This window comes from Rhinopithecus roxellana, chromosome 3 (genome assembly GCF_007565055.1).
Source record: "Rhinopithecus roxellana isolate Shanxi Qingling chromosome 3, ASM756505v1, whole genome shotgun sequence".
In the NCBI taxonomy this organism is placed as follows: Eukaryota; Metazoa; Chordata; class Mammalia; order Primates; family Cercopithecidae; genus Rhinopithecus; species Rhinopithecus roxellana.
The window spans coordinates 109,903,302-109,925,323 of record NC_044551.1 but is presented as its reverse complement, the minus strand read 5'-3'; the positions used below and the strand labels follow the sequence as shown (position 1 = coordinate 109,925,323).

Below are 22,022 nucleotides of genomic sequence, written 5' to 3'. Positions count from 1 at the left end.
CTACAGTTTGAAAAGCCAGAAACTGTATTTTTCCCTCCTGAAGTTATAAAAGTAGTAGTAGTAATCCTCTCTCCAGGCATCCTTTTATCTTTTGAAGAATAGAAGTAAATGTATCTACATATCTAAGCCAGTAGTTGTCCTTCTGGATTGGGGCTTTTTGCAGAGCAGGCCTGCAAGGGGAATGAAGATCAGAAATGGAAATGAGGTTCCAATGACAGAAGGTACTGAAATGCTGTGTGTGTGTTTGTGTGTGTGTGTGTGTGTAGAATGTGAGGGGAGTTGGATAGAGAGGATCATGTGGGTGTAAAGTGAAGAGATAGGCCAGGGTGATAGATGTATAGAACTTCTTGTGTTGTGTTATGTTATGTTATGTTATGTTATGTTATGTTATGTTATGTTATGTTATTTTTTGAGACGGAGTCTTGCTCTGTTGCCCAGGCTGGAGTGCAGTGGCCGGATCTCAGCTTACTGCAAGTTCTGCCTCCCGGGTTTACGCCATTCTCCTGCCTCAGCCTCCCAAGTAGCTGGGACTACAGGCGCCGCCACCTCGCCCGGCTAGTTTTTTTGTATTTTTTTAGTAGAGACGGGGTTTCACCGTGTTAGCCAGGATGGTCTCGATCTCCTGACCTCGTGATCCGCCCGTCTCGGCCTCCCAAAGTGCTGGGATTACAGGCTTGAGCCACCGCGCCCGGCCCAGAACTTCTGATTTTAAAATAAGCATGTAAGCTGTACACTATTTCATGAAGTTACTCTTGACATTTTGTTGAAATTAAATAATGATTTCATCATATTTTATGAGACCAACTTTAAGAAAACTAGCTGGATTTTTAATGGTTTGCTTCAACATAATAGTGGTGTATAACAGTACAATCATCGAAGGCTATCGGAAAATCTATGTTAGAATTTCAATGATTATAGAAACTGGAATATTCTGTATATATCTGACACTTATAATTACTTGTTCTGGGGTATCCATAATAAAATTTATGTCATGTGGTTTTTGGGGTCAGTATTTTCAGGTATCAGCCTGGTGTATAACAGTGAATGCTCTTAGAAGATTGGGTCTGTATCTTTTATCTCTGTAAATTACACAATGATAGGAAGTTAATATGTTAGGGATTTAATAGGTATGTTAATGACTATCTATAAAGATAATATGCTTTTTTTTTTATTGGTTTGTCATATTTTATTGGTCTGCTTTCTGTGGAATACCATTATGATATAACTTGCCAAGGAGCCTTAGGGTGTGAAAAAACAGTCTTCCCTTTGTTAATATGAGAAGTTCAGAGACCTTCTGAATATATTAATGATTACCACTAAAGCAATTCTTAATAATTTTTCCACTAATATGAGTTGTAAATTTGCCAGACTCACACAGATGTGAATACTAGGCTCCCTTGCTAGTTGAGTTCTTGTTACTGAACAGCAGTCTTACAGCTTTCTGTTAGTATGATTCAAATGTGGGTCTTAGCAAAATGACAGATTAGCATAGACCCTGGACCTCTGGGTCATGGTAAAAAAAATCACTGAATATTAAGGATCTATGTAAAGATTCTTAACCTGTGTAGGGTCTACATTCAGAAGATCTATGAAACTCCTGAAATTGTCTGCCGTATTTTGTGTATGTGTGCACACATTGTTTCTGTGAAGCATATGTGAGTACTTCCCAGTCTATAACCCATGAAAGGTTAAGGACCAATGGATTTGTAACCTCTTCAGAAGTCTTTTACACTGAGTAACCATTTGCCATCTCATTTCCTCGCTATATTGCATATACTTCTGGAAAAATGTAGATACCATGTATTTTTTTTTATCAGTCTTATTTTTATTTTCCAGAAAATTGTGGCCTTTTCATAATATGGTGTTATTTTTTATGTGATTAGTATTTTTAGCACAAATACCACATTAATGTGATTGATAAAATGTGAATGATTTATGAAATTTTACTTATATACCCAAATTTGTTGTTAAAAGGGACAAAAATGAATTTTTTTTTTGTATTTTACATTCAGTCCTTTTCATGGAATAGAATATTTTAAAACAACTTTGGCTTGAATTTTTATTTATCATATTTAGAAAAACCTGCTTTTATGAAAATACAGAACCCCCACTCTGTGGCTCACAGATAATAGTAGTGCATTATATAGGGTAGCCTAAACAGTAGTTGATTATTGTGTTTGGAAATATTTCATTCTCTCTGAACTGGACTTAAGAGTCAAACTTTGTCTTTAAACCTTTAGCTATTGCTTTCTGGACCTTTGTATTGCGTAAGGGATGCAAACTTCTTGGAAAGTAGAACCATACAGTTGTAAATGAGCAAGGGAAGAAATAGAAAATATAATTATTATCTTCATTAATGTTTTTGAAGTAGACAATGAGTAATTTCACAATTACAGTATTCACTCTCATGAAATTTACCAGCTACATTAATGAGCAAATGTGAAGCTGTTTTGCTAATGTGGAAATTAAATTTTTGAAAACAAAAATTTTTTATTCTGTCACCAAAGAAAGAAGCACATTGGTTACGTTAATAAATAAAAATAATAGAATGAACAGTCATTCATTGGATGTTTAATTGTTACAGGCACTTTTATATATTACCTTATTTGATCTTAACCACTGTAAGAATTAAATAATATTGCCATTTTGATGAGGAAACTAAAACATATAGAAGTTTCTTCAAGGTATTGTACGTGACCTTCAAAACCAGGCAATAAATGGTTGCTCAGTATTTGCTAAATTAATTGCATTGAAATATCTTTTTATCTCTGATCTTTTCATTGGTATTTTCATTTCCTTATTTATCTGCACTTAAATTATGGCCTCAATTTTGGGACTCCAGACCTCAGTATACATAACATAGGAAATATACCCAGTTAAATGTCTGCTGCATTGTTTCCTGCAGTGATTCTTCTTTTTATAATCAAAGCAGTGTGTAGCAAGCTTTTATCATAATGTTTTGGAGAAATATGATCTCTCTTATAATCCTGTTAGTGAAGTGAAACAGATTTTCTATACCTTCATCCCCACTTATTAGTCACAAATTATGGGGCTGGAGATCAGTTGAGATATTAGAAGTCTTTTCTGCACAGTCGTCTATGCAAATAGAGAAGGATTTTCATTTTTTCTTAATAGTTCATGTTGTTTTTCCTAAAAAGTAATCCTTAATATAGTTTTTACCCACATTGGTTTAGTTTCTTTTGAGAGAAAATATATTTTATTGATATATAATAATTATACTTTTGCTATTTCTCATTTTAAGGTATTAGCATCATTTTTAAATAGTGTTTGAATCTGCAAATGGATGTCAAATTTGAGTGTTATCCAATATAAGAAAAAGAAATGAATACTTGTATAGTCAACATTTTATACAAATATAAGTACATAAAGTTTATATTAAAGAAAATACTTCAAAGTATTTTAAGTATTATAGCTAATATTGATGCAGGATGGTCAAATTCATTTAGTGAGGGAGTCATTACTGCTACATCTAGCTTTAATAAAATTTGAAAAATTCATGAAGATTATATTAAATATTTTACCAATTTGGGAGGCCAAGGTGGGTGGATCACGAGGTCAGGAGATCGAGACCATCCTGGCCAACATGGTGAAACTCCGTCTCTACTAAAAATACAAAAATTAGATAGGCGTGGTGGCATGTGCCTGTAGTTCCAACTACTCAGGAGGCTGAGGCAGAAGAATTGCTTGAACCCGGAGGCAGAGGTTGCAGTGAGCCGAGATCACGCCACTGCACTCCAGCCTGGGTGAAAGAGCGAGACTCCATCTAAAATATATATACATGTGTATATATAATTTATATAAATATAGTACTTAATTTAAAAACAGCATTTCCTTTTATTCTCATTTATTTATAATTATACTTTTAATATTTCTTATTGTAATCAATATGGAGTCTTTAAAAAAATTGCTTTTGTGAAGAAAATTTGGAGATGAATATTGGAAAATATACTGAATACCTGGAAGGGAAATAAATTTTTTTGTCCTTAATGTAGAGGTCAAAATAGAAAAGCAATTTCTAAAGTTGCCATTCGTGGGACAGGAAAGGCCTTATCATTTATAGAATTTGATATCAAGGGAACAGTTCTGAAATAAAACAATCCAGACCATTACCACACTGATAATTTTCTCCAATTAGGCAGATTCGAGGTTTAATCCTAAAAGAACCCCAGTCTCCAATATTTTTGCCTACATTTTTAACATTAAGGAAATCCTTTTTTAAAATTTATATTTTTAACCATTACACGAGATTTTTATTATTGGAAAAAGACAACAAATTAGAAGATTTCTCATTGAGGACGATTGAGGTTTTAAATGTATGTTAACAGAAAGTAGGAAAACTGATCACACTTAGCATGTATACAGTACTTATATGGACTGGAAAGTTTGTTCTTGTGCTTTCAGTAGAAACATAAAACAAATATGATGTTCTCACAGAAATAGTTTCATAATAGGTTATGTTTTTGTATAAGTCCCATATTTTCACCAGAACTATTACAAACATTATAGTCATCAGCACACAAGAGAAACCAGCCCTGCGGACAACTTGATCTTGGACTTTGAGCCTCCAGAACGGAAAGTCTGGAGACTATTGTTGAAAATCTGGAGACTGTTGTTGGTGGCTGTTGTTTAAACCACCCAGTCTGTGGCGTTTTCTTATGGCAGCCCTAGCAAACCAATACAGATAGTTTTCTTTTCTTTTCTTTTTTTTTTTTTAACTAGTAGTGCTGTAGGCAGAATAACAGCTCCCCACAGATAGAAACTGCTAATCTGTGGACTATGTAAGCGTTAACTTAAAAGGAAAAAAGATTGGGAGACTCTCCTGGGTTATCTAGGTAGGCCATAAGCACAATAATAAATGTCCTTACAAGAGAGAGGCAGAGGGAGATTTGACACAGACATATGTAAGAGAAGATGGTGCGATCACTAAGGCAGAGACTAGGATAATGGCCACAAGTCAAGAAATGCTGGCGGCTAGAAGGAGGAGGAGGCAAGAAGCAGATTCCCAAGAGGGAATGCAGCCCTCCTGACTCCTTGTTTTCTGCCCAGTGAAACTGTTTTTGGACTTTGTGAAGGAATACATTTCTTTTCGTTTAAGCTATTGAGTTTGTAGTAATTTGCCTTCAGCAGCCATAGGTAGCTAATACAAGTAGCTGCTGAAAATACCAAATACTTTTCAGTGTCTAATGATGTAATCTTATGGTTTTTGAATCATACCATGTTTGCTTTCTAATTTGTGAAGAAATTAACTATGTCGATATACTTTTCTATTGTTTTGTAAACTCTACCTCGTGCTGGTATTTTTTTTTCGTACATTGACGGATTTGATAATATTTTGATAGAGGTTTTTTATTAAGGAATTAAATAGTCTCTACTCTTTCTTTTTTATACTGTCTTTGTCAGGTTTGGCTCATAAGGTTATATGTTAAATTGTTTTGGATACATAGTGGGAGCCCAGGTTATTCCAACCTTGAAAGTCAGTTATCAAAGCTGAAGCTTCCTATGATAGACAATTGGGAGATAATTTTGGCTCTTAAGTAGAAGAAGCCGTATTAAAGTGTGTTTTTTAAGATAATAAGACATAACAGTACATCCAAAAATTGCTTATAGGTACCTAGGGAGCAAAATCAGGCATTAAAGTTTCAGATAACATCTAGGTGCTGAGTTTCTCAAACACATTCTGCCTCATTCATGTTCTTCAGGAGTGAAGACTACGTGACTTGAGTTGTGGGGGATTTAATCAGGAAGTAAAGGAATTCTAAGCCCCTAGAGAATGTCACAGTAGATGACTGAGAGGTGATCGTGTTTATCTTTTCCCTGTTATTCTTTTATTCCTTTTTTTATTCCTTTGAAAGAGGTGAACATCGTAGATAATAAACTTTGAGAATGTTAGGGTACGGCAGGGAACATATCTGTATAGGTCAGAGTTTCTGAGCTTGGCAGCCTTGGACTTTTTGTGAGAGAAAGAAAAAATAAGGATCCATGGATACATATGTAACCCAAGTGTTGTATAAACACTGGAAAAATAATATAACTTACATGTCTATTATTCCAGATTTTCAAATATACTTAATTACTTCATAAATCTAAATCATCAACTGAAAAATTATGTTTCTAAATTTGTGGCACCTTTAGTTAATGCTTTCAAACAACAAATAATAACAGCTTATACCTGTTACCCTATGGGAGTCTGTAAAGTGGGTTTAAAATAATTATTTTAAAGGGACTATCTTCTAAATGAAACCCTCCCTATAAACTTACAAAATTAATCAGGGAAGAAGGGATAGTGAGAAACAAAACCAAGCTTGCAGCACATTCAGCATTAATCACTAGGTCAGGCTTGCTCTCTGGTCTGCTTCTTCACAGTTGTTTGGTGCCTATTGTCCTAGAATCACATAGACCTTAGATTATAGTTCTCCTTAACTGCTCCATAGATAACAACTTGAACATTATGAAATATTAAGTTTTCCCTTTGAGATTTTTTTTTTTTAAATGTTCCAAAGGCACATTGGCACCTTTAAGATATTCTTTCAGGTCCTGCATACCAGTGAAACTACAGGCACCAGCTGGTCTGACGGTGAGCTGACTCAGCAAAGAACACACTCTGTATCCTCATGATTTCATCTCCCCTACTCCAACCAATCAATGACCCCAATTTTCCAACCCCTTGCCCTCTACTATCCCCTTAAAATCCCTGGCCCAGAACTCCTCTGGGAGATGGATTTGGGGATCTCCTCTCATCTCCTTTCTCAGCCACCCTGTAGTCATTAAATTCTTTCTGTGTTACAAACCCTGCTGTCTCAGTATATTGATCTGTTACTGTACAGCAGGCATACAAATTTGTTGGTCTTGAATCTAAACACCAGTCCCTTAATCTTATTACTGAGGATACTCTTGGCTGTATAGTTACTCATGGTTACATTGCTAGTTAGTTACAGAACCCTGGTGAAAGCCTGTGTTTTCAGGCTCTTCGAAATGCTGTGAAGAAAAGGTCTTAGGTTTAGGTCTTAGTAGTGATTATTTTGTTTGACTTTGGAAAAGTGTAGATACCTGCATCTCTTCGCTGTGAGCTATGCACAGATGAAATGTTGCATTATTCCTTTTTGAAAGATGCAGGATAGCTTCTGTTTTTGAACATTATGCTTTAGTTGTTCTAGCCACCATTCTTTATTTAAATGAGTAGAAAATCAAGAGGAAAGTAAGGATGGATTTTTGCAGTTCTTTGCTTATTTTCCAACATTTTTTCTTACCAGAGAAAACATAACTTAGATAGGTAGATAGGAAGGGAGGGAGGTAGATAGGCAGGTAGTTAGTTCAACCAGAAAAAAATAAAGTCTGTTTTAGCAGGTTGTGAGAAGATGAACTGAATCTGTCAATGTGTGCATCTTCTTTAGTTAGCAGGAGTGGATGTAGGTAAGCCTTGGTGCAGCAGATAATACTGATAAGTGCATATGTTCCAAATAGAGATGTGATCATAGGAGGGGGAAGAAAATGTTAATGCTATCTGGGGTGTTAAGAAGTTAGAGAAAGGCACAGAGCATAATTGAGATGAAATTGCAACTTCTTACTCTCTTCAGTGATAGCTAAATCTAATTTAAGTCTGTTACTCTGTTCTCATGAAAATATTCTCAAGAGTTGAGGAAAATAGTAAGGCAGTCTACATGGACCTTAACAAAACTTAATTTTGACTATTGGAATTAAATTTTAATATTTTAATTTGGAAATCTACTCATCCTGAAATCTCTTTTAGTAAAAACATGGAATCTTTTAATATACATTAGAATTGTTTTGGTCAATAATTATAGTGTCTGTACCCATTAGGGTATCAAACTCTTATATTTAAATTATATTAAATTGACTCATTGACTCATCTAGTTAAATGGCAATATGCTTTCAGAAGTAGAATAAAGAGTCTACTTGTATTTGTAAAGTTGACACAGTGTTTTATGAGGGAATTTAATATTCTTTTCAGGAACATGAGGCTGGACCGAAAGATAATCGTGCAAAAAATTATCTCAGTTTTTCATTTTGACCTTTTGTTCACAAAAGAGCTAGAATTCAAAAGAAAACAACATTTAGCCTATTTATTTATTTATTTATTATTTTTTGAGACGGAGTCTTGCTCTGTTGCCCAGGCTGGAATGCAGTGGCACGATCTCGGCTCACTGCAACCTCCGCCTCCCAGGTTCAAGCAATTCTTCTGCCTCTGCCTCCCGAGTAGCTGGGACTACAGGTGTGCACCACCATGCCTGGCTAATTTTTTGTATTTTTAGTAGAGACAGGGTTTTACCATGTTAATCTGGCTTGTCTTGAGCTCCTGACCTTGTGATCTGCCTGCCTCGACCTCCAAAGTGCTGGGATTATGAGCGTGAGCCACTGCTCCCGGCCCCCCTTTTTAATATTATGGTTATTTTAGTTGATATCTTCAGATTCCTCTTGATTGGAGTATATAAAATATGTAATAGCATTGTGTTATTTTAATTTTACTTGTCTATGTTCTTATTTCTTTGAAGTTGCTATTTTTCACCATATTTTGCCGTCACCTATAAATTATAAATATCAGTCTTGACAGGAGTCAGATATTTTCTATATTAAATATTTTTTTTTAAAAAAGGAGATAGGATAAAATGTGACGAAGTCAAATCTAGGAATTACTTTAGAAAAGTCAGAGGATTTTTATTTAGTATTGAGAAGTATAAGGTAAATTAAATTTATAGATCAGAGAAAAAAAGTTTTTATTACAATGTAATATGTGAGACAAAAAAATAGGATATGATTATCTACATTTTATTTGAATATCATTTATTAAACAAATATTTACTCAGCTCCAAATTATGTAGTAGAGAGTGTCTCAGGCTCTGGGAATATATTTGCAAACATACTGGTCAATGAAACATTAAATTTCTGGTTAGAAATTTTAGAAGTTCTAAGAAAGCAGGTAGCTCATGGTACTTTTGGAACATAGTCTAGGGAGATTTAACGTAATCCAGTGAAGCTCGGGAAAAATTTATGTGACAGAGACCATAGGGTTGAGTCAGAGAGGGACAGAAGGGGTTTGGAGAGAATGTTATTGGAGTGCAGGAATCGTATGTTCAAAAACTCTGAAGAGACTACAATGTATTGTAAGATACCCTGAAAGAAGTTCGTGATGACAGGAGTGGAGTCAGTGAGAAGAGGTGAAACCAGACTGGAATGGTTCAAAGGCAACACTTGAAATTATCTGATGAAAATAAGCCACTGATCATAGCCTTAAGAATGATGGTTATTCCATTTGGTATTCTTTGCTGAACTGCTTAACAGTATTTTTATGTTTCCATGTGCTGAATTCATTTTAGAAATTTGTTAAAAAGTAAAGCATGTATTAGAAGCACCACTATAAGACCATGGAAATAGTTTTACTGTTTGTCTCTTTTGTTGTATATTTTTTAAGAACAAAGCTTCCATTTTCAGCTTCCATCTCTTGGACTATTCATTTAACTGTGATCTTTCTGTTTCTCAATCCAAGTTCTAAGGATTCTGAGGTTGGTCTTTTAACTCTTAATCCTTTTAAAAAATTGAAGCGATGTATTTTTTCAGCGAAAGATAGTTCATAAATCTTGCTGCTCAAATAAATCATTAGTCTATATGAGGACTTCAGTTGGGAATTCATTTATTCTTGTTCACTAGAATTAGGAAACCCTATGTAGATAGGAGCCATCTCTGTTTTTACTTGTTGTCTCTACAGTTCCCAGCCATTGCCTAGTATATTAATCCATTCTTGTTGCTATAAAGGAATACCTGAGACTGGGTAATTTACAAAGGAATGATATTTATTTTAGCTCATGGTTCTGCAGACTGTACAGGAAGTATAGTGCTAGCATCTGCTTCTGGTAAGGCCTCAGGAAGCTTGTAATCATGGTGGAATGCACAGGGGGAGTTGGCATATCACATGGTGAAAGGGAACAAGGGGCGGCTCACTCTTTTAAACAATCAGATCTCATATGTACTCAGCGAGAACTCATTTATTGTGAGGACAGCACCAAGCCATTCGTGAGGGATCTTCCCCCAAGCCCCAAACACCTCCCTCTAGGCCCACCTCCAGCATCAGACATCCCATTTCAACATGAGGTTTGGAGGGGACAAAATATTCAAACCATATCACCTGGGATATTGTTGATGCACTTATTTGTTGATTTAATTAATAATAATTATTGTTGGCATTACATTTTATTTTGACTTTAAATGCTGATTAGTATTTGATAGTTCCATGGTTCTGTGATAACATTTAGGCTTGTAGTGAATGAAACATTGCAATATTGTTTAACCTTTTCTTTTAAATTTAAATAAAAGATGGATAAGAATGTTACTTTAACATTTTATATAATATCCTTTAACAATCTGTAGGCTAATCTTTAGTTTATGGGACTCGCCATAAACTAGGGTAATTTCTCCTAACCCATAATGCAGTTTTACTGATTCTTCTGCCATTTCCAATTTGTTGCTGTGCCCATTTGGTGAATATTTTATTTCACTTATTATACTTTTTAGATCTAGAGTTTTCTTTTTTTCGTTTCTATTTTTCTCTTGAGATTTATTCTGTGTTCACTCACTGATAGCATATTTTTCTTCAGTTCTTTGAATATATTTATAATAGCTTTTTTGAATTATTTTACTTGCTAAATTCAACATCTCAGCCCAGTTAGTCATTTGTATTGAGTGTATTTTTTCCTAATTTCTTGAAGACTTTCCTGTTTGTTTTGGGGGGATTTTTTTTCTTTTTTTTTTTGGTGTATGTAGAAATTTCTGGTTGAAGACTAGACATTGGGAAACACATAGTGAAATGACTCTGGGTTCTGTCATATTCTTTCGAGGACCTTGGCTTTTTGTTCTAGTAGGCAATTGACTTCCTTGGGTTGAAACCACAAACTGTCTCCTGTGAGGTATTCAGCTTACACCTTTCCTCTGCTGCTTTGTTAACCTGAACACCTGTAGGTCCCCCTGGTACATGCATAATGTGGTAGCTCAAAGATTTTGGTAGATGCTCATCTTCTCTGTTGTTTCTTTGTGTCTCAGAATTTCCTCCTAATTGACAGTAGCTATGCCAGCTTTGGGCCCTGTACTCCGACACATCAAGCCTGTCTAGATTCATCTTTCTACCACTCAAGCTGTAAATGATTGAAGAATGTTCTCAGTTAATAAAAGAATCACTGATTTTAAAATCTTGGTTTTTTTTTTTTTTTTTCCTCTTGCTGATTTTTCACTAGGCTTCATAGGCCTCCCTTGCTCATGTGTAATTTTTGTTGTCAGCCAGGAATTTGTGTGGCTTGTGCTCTGAATTTGAGTCTCGTGCCTTCTGACATTAGCTTGGTGCTAAGATTTTTCCTTTAAATTTTCAGCTGTTTTTCCAGCTCTCAACTCTTAAGGTCTAGCCTCTTTAGCCAGTGTGATGCCATTTTTTTTCTTCTTTTTTGTAGCTGTGGCTATGGAGTTTGGTCAGTGCCCTGGAGCCAGTATGAACTCTCAATTCTTACCCCTTCTAGTTTTCAAAAGAAAACTCTCCTCAGCCTTATGTCTGCATTTGAAAGTTTAAAGTATCTTTAAGTAGTTTGTTTGCTTTAATCTAGTATCTTATTATTGGTATCTCTGGGGTTTTGTATGACCACGTCAGTTTTTCTCATAACCAAAAGTTAAACTACTTCATCCCTATTGATTTCAAATAGTACATTTAAAACAAGAGCTTCTAAACATTCAATAAAATTCAAATGATATTTTAGACATTAACTTACACCTCAACTCTTCCAAGTTTGTAAGTTCATGTTTATACTTTGTACTTCCTTTTTTTTTTAAAAAAAAAAAAAGAGCAGCAAATTATATTTTAGCTGATGGACTTTTCACAGTTTGTATTAATTACATGTGTATCTCTATTTAGTAGTGCATTTAGAGTCACTATTTTTCACTGCTACAGATATCTAGACATTTGATTGGAAAATAGTTTGTCATTGAACTTAGTAGAAATATTGGGGGACTTGGGACTAAAAGGCACCAATCAACTTAGAAAACCAAGCCCTGTAGTAACACAAGGAAAAAAAAAATTTTTCCTGAAGCCAATACCTTGGGAAATGAAGATAATAGAAATGAAATCACCTAAGTGGATGGTCTTAATATTTCTGAATATGTTCCATAACCCTCACAGATAATAGTGGACTGGCAGCTGGGAGACAGAGGACAAAACATAAATGTAGAATTTCAAGGATCTTCCTATTTTTTGTTAAAGTAGCAGGAAGTATGAATTACTAGAGACTTTACATATAGTCAGATTGCTGAGTTTCAGTTTTAAATATTTTTCAGACATTCTCCCACTTCACTCTCATTTCGTATGAGTTCATATTATTTTATGCCCCAGGCCCAAAGGGTAGATAAGTGTACTGCTCTAATGTATACTGTTCAGCTGATTCACTCTCCCCCTCTTTTGCCTTCTGGTTTCACAGAGTGGTAAGCAGGAAAGCAGGGTCTGTATCTCTCTGTACTATAGGTTCAGTATCCTTGCCATAAATTAAGTTGGTCACTTAAAAAGTATCACTACTTTAGTACTAGATTTAGCTTTCTTTTAACAGAAATTTCATGGTGATCTTTTCTTATTTCAAGGCCCTTAGATCTTACCTAGTTTTCTCGTTAATGAAGCATCTCATTCTCCTTCAACAGGGCTTGGTTTCCTTTGAACAAACATTATTCTTACCAATAATTCTGATAACTTTCTGGTAATTTAATTTTGGTTACCCATCCTCTTTATCCTCCATCAGTTCATTTTAGATATTCTTCTGATTTCTTTTTGTCTTTCACAAGATCTTTGAAATCTCATTTTCTCTACATCTTTAATATGATCTGCAAAAAAAGTTTGTTCAATTTATATGTCCTGCCACCAAATAGTACTCTGCGTGAAATTCCACATTTATGTTTTGTCTCCTCTGACACAGGTAATAACCAGTCCACTATTATCTGTGGGGTTATGGAACATGTCCAGGAATACTAAGGCTGCCCACTTAGGTGATTTTATTCTTATTATCTTCATTATCCAAGGTGTTGGCTTCAGGATGTTTTTTCTCCTCGTGTTTTCTGACTTGATTGGTGATGCCAAGCATTCACACAGCTTTTCAGTTTCTCAGCTTAGATGCAAGGAATGTTAAAAAGTTACTATCAGTGCCTTTAATCATGAAAAAGACAAGTAGAAGGAATTAGTTCTCTCACCCAGGGACATCAGTGTGTATATATACCAGTGGGAATTAGACATCGTGTCTAGGTAAAATCACTTATCACACTGCAGCTACTTTTTTCACCTGGTAATTTTAGCCAAACTAGGTCATGTTATAAATGTCAGCAAGGCAAAAGAGAGAATAAAATGTCATCAGAATAATGCACATACATTTCAGTGGAGCTTAAAATCTTTTATAGGAGACAGGATTATGAAGTAGGAGGTTTTTTTCATTGCAGCGATAAATGTGAATACGGTTACTATGATTCTTTCTTAAGGTATTCACTGTGGCCTCATTCCTGCTTTCCTTAAAAGTCAAGTTAGCTTATAGATAAGAGTTTTAAGCCAAATAAATAACAGTTATTGTAGTGATTTGGTTGAAAAGTACACTTCTAATTCTCCTTTAAAAACTGAGAAGAAATATAGTACAATGTCAGCCACAAAATCATTTTTTTTTGATAGCTAACATCATTTGTATTCTAGGCTAGAATTTTAAAACTTAAAGTTCAAAAAAATAACATTTTATTCACATTGTTGATTTTGCCAAATGACACGAGCTATATGTTAATATTAAATTAATATAGGCAAATTAAAAAAAAATCACATTTATCACTTTCGTATGTAGTAATTTTTATTTCAATAACCAGAATTGTAGGTTTTAAAAAATGTTTGAAAATTTGCTTTAATTAATAGGTTTGACAAAGAACCTTTAATAAACCACTGCTTTTTATTTCAAATTTTCAGTTAAACCTCAAGAAATAATATGGTCCTGCTGTGATTTTTAAATGAGGCCGGGCGCGGTGGCTCAAGCCTGTAATCCCAGCACTTTGGGAGGCCAAGACGGGCGGATCAAGAGGTCAGGAGATCGAGACCATCCTGGCTAACACTGTGAAACCCCGTCTCTACTAAAAAATACAAAAAACTAGCCGGGCGAGGTGGTGGCGCCTGTAGACCCAGCTACTCGGGAGGCTGAGGCAGGAGAATGGCGTGAACTCAGGAGGCGGAGCTTGCAGTGAGCTGAGATCCGGCCACTGCACTCCAGCCTGGGCGACAGAGTGAGACTCCGTCTCAAAAAAAAAAAAATAAATAAGTAAATAAATAAATAAATAAATACTTTTGTGGTTGCGTAATTTGTGTTTTTTCATGAATATTAGGACTGTAAAAATTAAGTCTGAATTCTGATCCTTTTCCTTTCAGGCTTATTAAAATAAGATCTTTTAGGATCACTGTGACTCTCTCCTTGTTAGTCTTATGTTGTAACTTAGCCCTGATTATAAACAAACTTTAACTGTTTCTTAATTCAGTTTTTTCTTTTGTCATAAGCAAAGAAAAATTACTGAAATGAGTAAGCATTGAGACATATTCTTGTATTTGAAAACTTAGTGTGGGAATCATATTTTTGACTCCCAGCTCAGGATAGGATTAAGTAGGGTAGATTATTTTATCTTTTTATAAAATAGTGTAAAATAAATATTTGCCTATAGACATTACAATTTATAGTAGAGGAGTTTCACATTAGAAAGATGCTGATTTGCCTTTACATTTAGGCATAAAAGAAGGAATACATAGAGAACATTTATAATTTATCTACTTTAAACATAATTATTTTTTATTATTTCCCTTTGTACTATTTTTAATCCTACTCATAGAATGAAAGATGGGGCATCAAACTTGTATCTAAGATTGATGATTTGTTTTGAGTCGGGGCAGACAAATACAGTAATGGCTTAGTCTGATATACAGGCATTTTGGGTTCAATCTCTAGGGACAGGTATTCGTATATAATAAAACTTACCACTTGAACTGGCATTGGTTGTCATTGTTAATAATCCTAGCAGGATCAGCATTCACTGAGTAAATACAAAGATCAAATTTACCTTCTTCTGGCAAGGTAGGCAGAGAAGCAGGACAAAGCATAAAGACTTGACAGCACTATAGCATTACATCTATTCAACTGTACTTCAAAGAAAAGAAGTGGCAATGATTAAGGGTACTGTTCAATTCAACAAGCAATTATTGAGCAGTTCTATAGCCCAACACTGTGTTAGCTGCTAAAGGATACAAAAAGAGAAGACAGTATGATTTTGCACTAAAGTAGTTTATCATCTAATTTGGAAGACAAATGGTTCATATATGAAACAGCTAGAAAATAAATTATGACAGTATGTAATTGAATGTAGTTATTCATGCAACAGAATACAAGCACAATTTATTTGTCCAGCAAGTAAAAAGATATATCTTTATTATGTTAAATTTCTTGTGGCAACATAAAGTAACATAGCCTGAGTTAATTCAGGTCTTTGGTTATTTAAGATGAAAAAACCCCCAGCAATTTAAATGGTATTTATTTAAAATATCTTTTATTTATAGTCCTTTATTTAGACCACCTAAAAACACTAATTAGATATATGATTACTCATACCTGAGCCACCCCCCCAAAAAAATCAAGAATAGCTTACTCACTGTTAATGATACAGTCCATTGAGTATAAACTTTATTAGGTTTTGTTCACTATTGATTCTTTGCCTCATATATCATAAAGGTTTGTTCTATCTGTTTTGCAGTATTTTCCAATGTCTAGGTATTCTGAATTATGTTCATTGAAAAGTAGGCCTCAAAGAGCATAGTAATCTCCTTAGGTTCGCATAAGGAAGCGCCATGTAGCAAAGCAGCCTTACCATGTTTTTGTTTTTGCTTGTTTATTTTTTTCTCCATTACTTGTTAGGTGGTAATGGTGCAGGAGCATCTTAAAATACCATACCATTAAGATTCAGCCGGGGAACCTTCTCCTATTCTTTGCTCCTCAGATATTTCTCTACTGTACCCCCATAGTTCTTGAACATCTTATGACATATAACATTGTATTTTAATTTAATAAATTCATTTGTCTATTCACTAGACTGGCTTCTTTGCATTATAACCAGGATTTCACATAGATGCTGGTACCTCATAGATTTCTAATAAATACCTGCTGAATTAAGGAAACATGAATTTATGTTCTACATCATGATGCTAGTGAAAATTTGTTACTGTGTTTATTTCTCACAATAAAAAAACATGGGGTGCATCCTGTAGTTGCGTCCAGTAGGAATCAATTATTGATACCCAGTGATGTAGACCAGTTGTTTTAAAAAAGAAAATGAAGGAAGGCAGCCTCTTCTTTTACCAGTCTCCACCTCAACTATATAATTTTCTTTAAGAAAATTGATATCAAAAGCTGTGATATCCATTTCTCTTTACCATAAACAGTTCTTGAAGTTGCCTTGACAAGCACAGATTCCTTGAATCAGTCCAAATACATGATATATAGATATATAATATGTGTATGTGTGTTGACATCTTTAGTAGAAACAGCTTTTCAGATATTGATTTCATATTGTCTTCCTCCCAGCTTTCCTTGCCTTCATGATTTCAGATACAGTTTCAAACTGCATCTTAATTGTGAGGAGTGGGGATACTATTTAGCCTCTGGCTCCTCTTTTTTAAGGTTATTTCTGAGACTGCCTTGGAGTGGTTCAAACCCAGAATAAATGCAGTTTACTGCCTATCACTCCATACTTTTAAGATAGTTTTGCCAGCTTTTAGAGACTCTCAGATATTCTAAAGTAAGGTCAAACTGATTCTACATCCTGTTAGTGGTAGGTGTTAGTGCTGTCACTTTGGCAAAATGTTTTTGACTTGAGATAGAATCATTAATCCAGGGATATCTTGTTAATAAATTTACTGACCACTCACTTGGAATTTTTGATGTAGCAGTTTTTAATAATACAACTTTTTCACGTCAACAACTATTTCTGACTAATTCTGACTAATTCTATTTATAAAAGGATACAATACTAATGTTTAATATTAGAACAGTTAGCAGTAGTTAACTTTGGAAAACAAAAATGGTAGAGGTAAGGGGTCAGTAAGAGGACTTCTGAGGATGCAAGTAATGTGTTATTTATTCAGCTAGAGGTGGTTATATGGGTATGTTTATTTTGTGGTAACTCATTGAGCTGTATGAATGCTATCCTTCACTAAAATCTATGGAGATCAAGGGCTACTTTACCAGCTTTAGTCTGATGACAAACATTATTTCTTAAACAATGGGCAAAATTTTCTTCTGACTTTCAGATTCCTAGTCTAAAGGGAAAGATAAAACTATTTTAGTATGATAACTAAAATGCTTTCGCTCTTAAAATTGTCATTACAAAGTGTATTGTTTATTTTAACGTTTGTATGACTGGTATTGGCTACTTAAAATTCTTTAAAGAAATTAATTGGGAAATAACAATTGAACATGAATACGACAGTACTTACTTTAAGACAATCCAGAAAAAAAAAAAAGCAGAATATAAAATGTAGTGTGTTTAACAAAAAACAAATGTCATTTTGTATTTAAAGAACAGTTTAAGATATGTTTAAAACAACTACTTCTGGACTGAATGATATTACCTCACACCCCCTCCATGGCAAAGAGGTCATCTAAGTTAGTTGTAGTCAACTGCACCAAGCTGAAGAGCCACTTTACACTGAACTGAATTTTGTCTGGCAGCTGGAAAGAACCACAGACTTTACTAACACATTCTAATTGGCAGAAACCCTGCTTCTGATGCTAAACAGCATGCCAGGATTGCATACTATATCAATTTCAGAAGTCCAGGTTACATTTGGATTTATTGTTTATCCAGCCACAAGGAAGCTGCCTTTTGTAACTTACCCATTGGCTTACTGGGTTATGAATTTCTAATTAGAAATGGAGGACTTTGAGATGTTATAAGTGGGGGCCCAATAATGAGTACTGCAGACACACAGACTAAATATCACTGTCCTAAAAAGAAAAAAAAGTCTTTTAAATTGAAATATCAAAATCATGATTAAAATCAAAAGGTAGACAAGTGAGGTAGGATAAATTCAATCCATGGTGTTGGTACCAGTACTCTTCACATCAAAAAGGACTTTGGCATAAATGTTCAGAAATAACAAAGATCAACCACCTTGGCCAACATGGAGAAACTCCTTCTCTACTAAAAATACAAAAATTAGCTGGATGTGGTAGCGAGTGCCTGTAATCCCAGCTACTCTGGAGGCTGAGAAGAGAATTGCTTAAACCCCGGGGGGCGGAGGTTGCAGTGAGCCAAGGTCACACCACTGCACCCCAGCCTGGGCAACAGCAAGACTCCATCTCAAAAAAGTAAAAATAAATTAAAAAACAAAGATCAATAAGCTGAAAAATGTTATAAAATTTGATGTTGAATAATTCGTTATACATAAAATTACAGAGTACTTGCATTTGTCAGGTACTCTTTTAATTGCTTTACATATATTAACTTGTTTAATTCTCAAACAACCTATGAGATACAGGATAAACAAAGAGAAGTTAAGTACATGTATAAGGTCACCCAAATGACATTGAAATCCAGGCAGTCTGATTGTAATTCTATGCTCTTACCCTTAAAGGGATTGGGCAATTCCAGCTAAATGGTGTGCCTGAATAAAATGTGGAGCACGATAGCATTTATAATATTTATTCATTCAACAAATATTTATTCAGTGCTTACGACTGGGCCAGGCACTATGCTGGGTATTTAGGATATAATATTCCCCCACTTATCCATGGTTTTACTTTTCACAGTTTCAGTTACCTGTGTTTAACTGTGGTCTGAAAATAGGTGAGTACAGTACAATAAGATAATGTATGTGTGAGAGAGAAAGACTACATTCTCATGACTCGTATTACAGTATATAGTCATAATTATTCTGTTTTATTAGTTATTGTTAATCTTTTACAGTGCTTAATATACAAATTAAATTTATCATAGGTATGTATAATAGGAAAAAACTTAGTATATATAAGGCTCAATGCTCCTGGCAGTTTCAGGCATCCCCTGGGGGACTTGAAATATATCTCCCACAGATAAGGGGGCACTACACATGACAGTTTATGAAAGTTCTTGACCTTTGTGAAGTTGTATTCTAGTAGAGGTTTACAGACAATAAACAAAAAAGTAAAACAACTAGGTTGTCTAATAAAATATTTACTTTCAAGCTGTGAAGGGGACTAATTTCATAAGGTGGTCAAGGAAGCCCTTACTGATAAGGTGACATTTGAGTAGAGATTTGAAAGATGTGAGAGGATAACCCATGAGGAATGTTCTTGAAGTAGAACATTCCAGGTAAAGAAATCAGCAAGGGCAAAGTCCCTGAGAAGAAAATGAGCTTGGTATCTTCATGAACAAGGAGAGAGTTTTACTGAAGCACAGTGAACAAGAGGGAGATTGGAAGAGGAGAGGTGAGAGGGTTGTAGTAGGACAGATGATGTGAAGCCATTGTTAGGATTTTTAGCTATTGTTTTCAGATGGGAAGCCATTTGCATAGAAAATCAGACCTCAAAATGTTGAAAGAAGGGTTCTAGAAGAATCCTTGCTAACTGGAAAGATGAAGTTTTTACATTAACAGAAGAGGTAAAGAGTAATAATCAAACACAGGAAGATCTTCAGTCAGTGATGCTAAAGTATCTGAAGAGTCAGGGTCCCCAGTAGGGGAAGGAAGAGAAAGACAGTGAAAGGAGTCTAAAATTTTCACTGGCATTGTAGGTAGAAAGACTAGGCTTTGAGTGGACATCTGCTATGGAAGTCAGGTGACAGTGGAGGCCAAAGTAACAAAGGCAGGCAGGGAAATTCTCAGAAGCATCAGAGTAATACAATGAAATTCCTCATAGAAATACTATCAAGGGAAGACAGAGAAAGCCATTGGACAGCTACGTCAATCAACTAGGGTGGCTTTGCTAACGGACACACTCGTAAATCTGGCAATTGAAAGGCTGCCTGTTTAAAAACAAACAAAAAGGTAATGAATAGCAATGAAAAGAAAATTTCCATTTTAGAATAATTATTAGCACAAGATCACATGGACAGGAACAATTACCCATTGTTTACATAAATTCTCATGGTAGCAATAATCTAATGCATATGACTTTGAAGATGAGTAAAATTATTACCTTAATACAGTAAAACTGGTAAATCATGAATGATGTAGACTGCTTATGCAAATATATTTGAAGTAAAGTAAAATTCAGTGTTCAGATGGAGAAACCATTGAAGTGTCCAGTAATGATGCATTTAAATAAGGTAATTTGGCTGCAACTCCATTCATCCGTAAATAATTTACACACAGATCGAGTTAGGAACTTCCGAAAAAATAGTACTCGTTCTAAAAACATACCCAATTGGATAATTTCACCTATAAGGTTAAAGAGTACTGATTTTAAAAGGTTCTCAGAGTCCGTTTTGTGAAGAGATCCCTTCAAGTATAATGGTGCCAGAGCACAGGGAAGAGCTCACATGCAGCCGCAGGAGTGCTGGGGGAAAAGGGCAGCAGTTCTGCTAAGCAGCCACTTAGAAAAGAGTTGGATAAGAGCAGTCTCTTCAGAGTCTGACACCTTTCATTTTACTGGAAAACCCCCACCTAGTCTGTCTACATCTTACCAGTGAACTTCTTCAAATGTAAAGATATTTGTAAGAGGACATAAAAATCATTTGTATAATATAATTTCAGATCGGTGCCTTTCATATGTATTTTTACCACTTATTTTTTCCAATGTGCTGGCACCTACTTTAACAAACTGATACAATTGAGAAGAGAGAGTGTGGACTACTAGTAAGAAGCTCATCAGTCAAAACATAGTCAAAAACAGAGAACAGGTTGATAATGAATACTTAATTCTTTTTAGGAGTGTTTTTGGTCCTACAGGATTCAGAATGGTAAAAGCTGTAATTCCATTTGGCTACAAATTGTAGGAATGTTGCTTGCTTGTTCCATTTTGAATTCCAGGTTGAATCAGTTGCTTTCTTGAACAGTTGAAAAGCTGTCATTTAAGCATTTCAGGTATTTCACTTTCCTATTAAGTCCTGGTTAGATTTGTTGTTTCTTAGCTCTCACCTCTTCATCTATTACAATTTTCTCCCTCATTTAGTTGGAGTATATCCTCAAAGATCTTCCACAGAAAAGGCATACTGGAGATACAATTTCAGAGTTCTTGAAGGTCTGAATTATCTCTGTTTGCTTTCAGATTTAATAGATAGTTCGGGTATGTAGACTTCTGTTTTCAAAATCATTCTCCTATAGAACCCTGACATTTCCTCCATTGTGTCCTGGAATTTATGGTTGCTGATGAGAAACAGAATCCCAATTTGATTCACATTCTTTTGTTGGTAACATCTTTTTCCCTCAGAATCTCTTAGGATTTTCTTCTTTATCTTCGGTGGATAAAACTGCAAGAGAATATATTTGGATTCGAGTATTTTATTCATTCAGTCTGCTTGATAACTTGCTCAGCCATTGCATCTTAAGATTAATAGTTTTCTTCAAGTCTGGTGGTTTTTAAAAATTATTTCCCTGATTTTCTTCTATAGCATACATACATTATTTGTGCCCACCTGTTATCTTTGGTTATCTTTGAACACTCTTTTATATGTTTCATTGGCCACATTATGTTCCTTAGAAATAAGAACATTATATAGTTTGTTAGAAAATGATACATGTTATTGTAACAGAAGAAGTAGAGCAGAGGAGAAAACCTAGATAACCTTGGGTATGGAAGCATCCAAGATGTCTTCCAGAGGATAAGTAAACTTGGTACATCAGGACAATGGAATATTATTCAGTGCTAGAAAAATGATTTGGCTGGGTGAGGTGGCTCACACCTGTAATCCCAGCACTTTGGGAGGCTGAGGTGGGTGGATCACCTGAGCTCAGGAGTTCGAGACCAGCCTGGCCAACATGGTGAAACCCT

The 22,022-nt window shown here is 35.0% G+C and overlaps 1 protein-coding gene across 3 annotated transcripts in view; it reads left to right on the top strand.

The window, feature by feature from the left end:
- COMMD10 (COMM domain containing 10) overlaps positions 1-22,022 on the top strand; it is a 242,615-nt gene that overhangs the window by 161,489 nt on the left and 59,104 nt on the right. Inside the window, exon 6 of one of the 3 annotated variants that reach the window (XM_030927657.1) lies at positions 13,991-14,023. The exons of the other annotated variants lie outside the window; for them this stretch is intronic. Within the exon in view, the coding sequence (XP_030783517.1) occupies positions 13,991-14,008 (18 nt within the window). The 3' untranslated portion in view covers positions 14,009-14,023. Of the gene's footprint in view, positions 1-13,990; positions 14,024-22,022 lie in introns of those variants that run through there. 3 annotated transcript variants of the gene reach the window in all.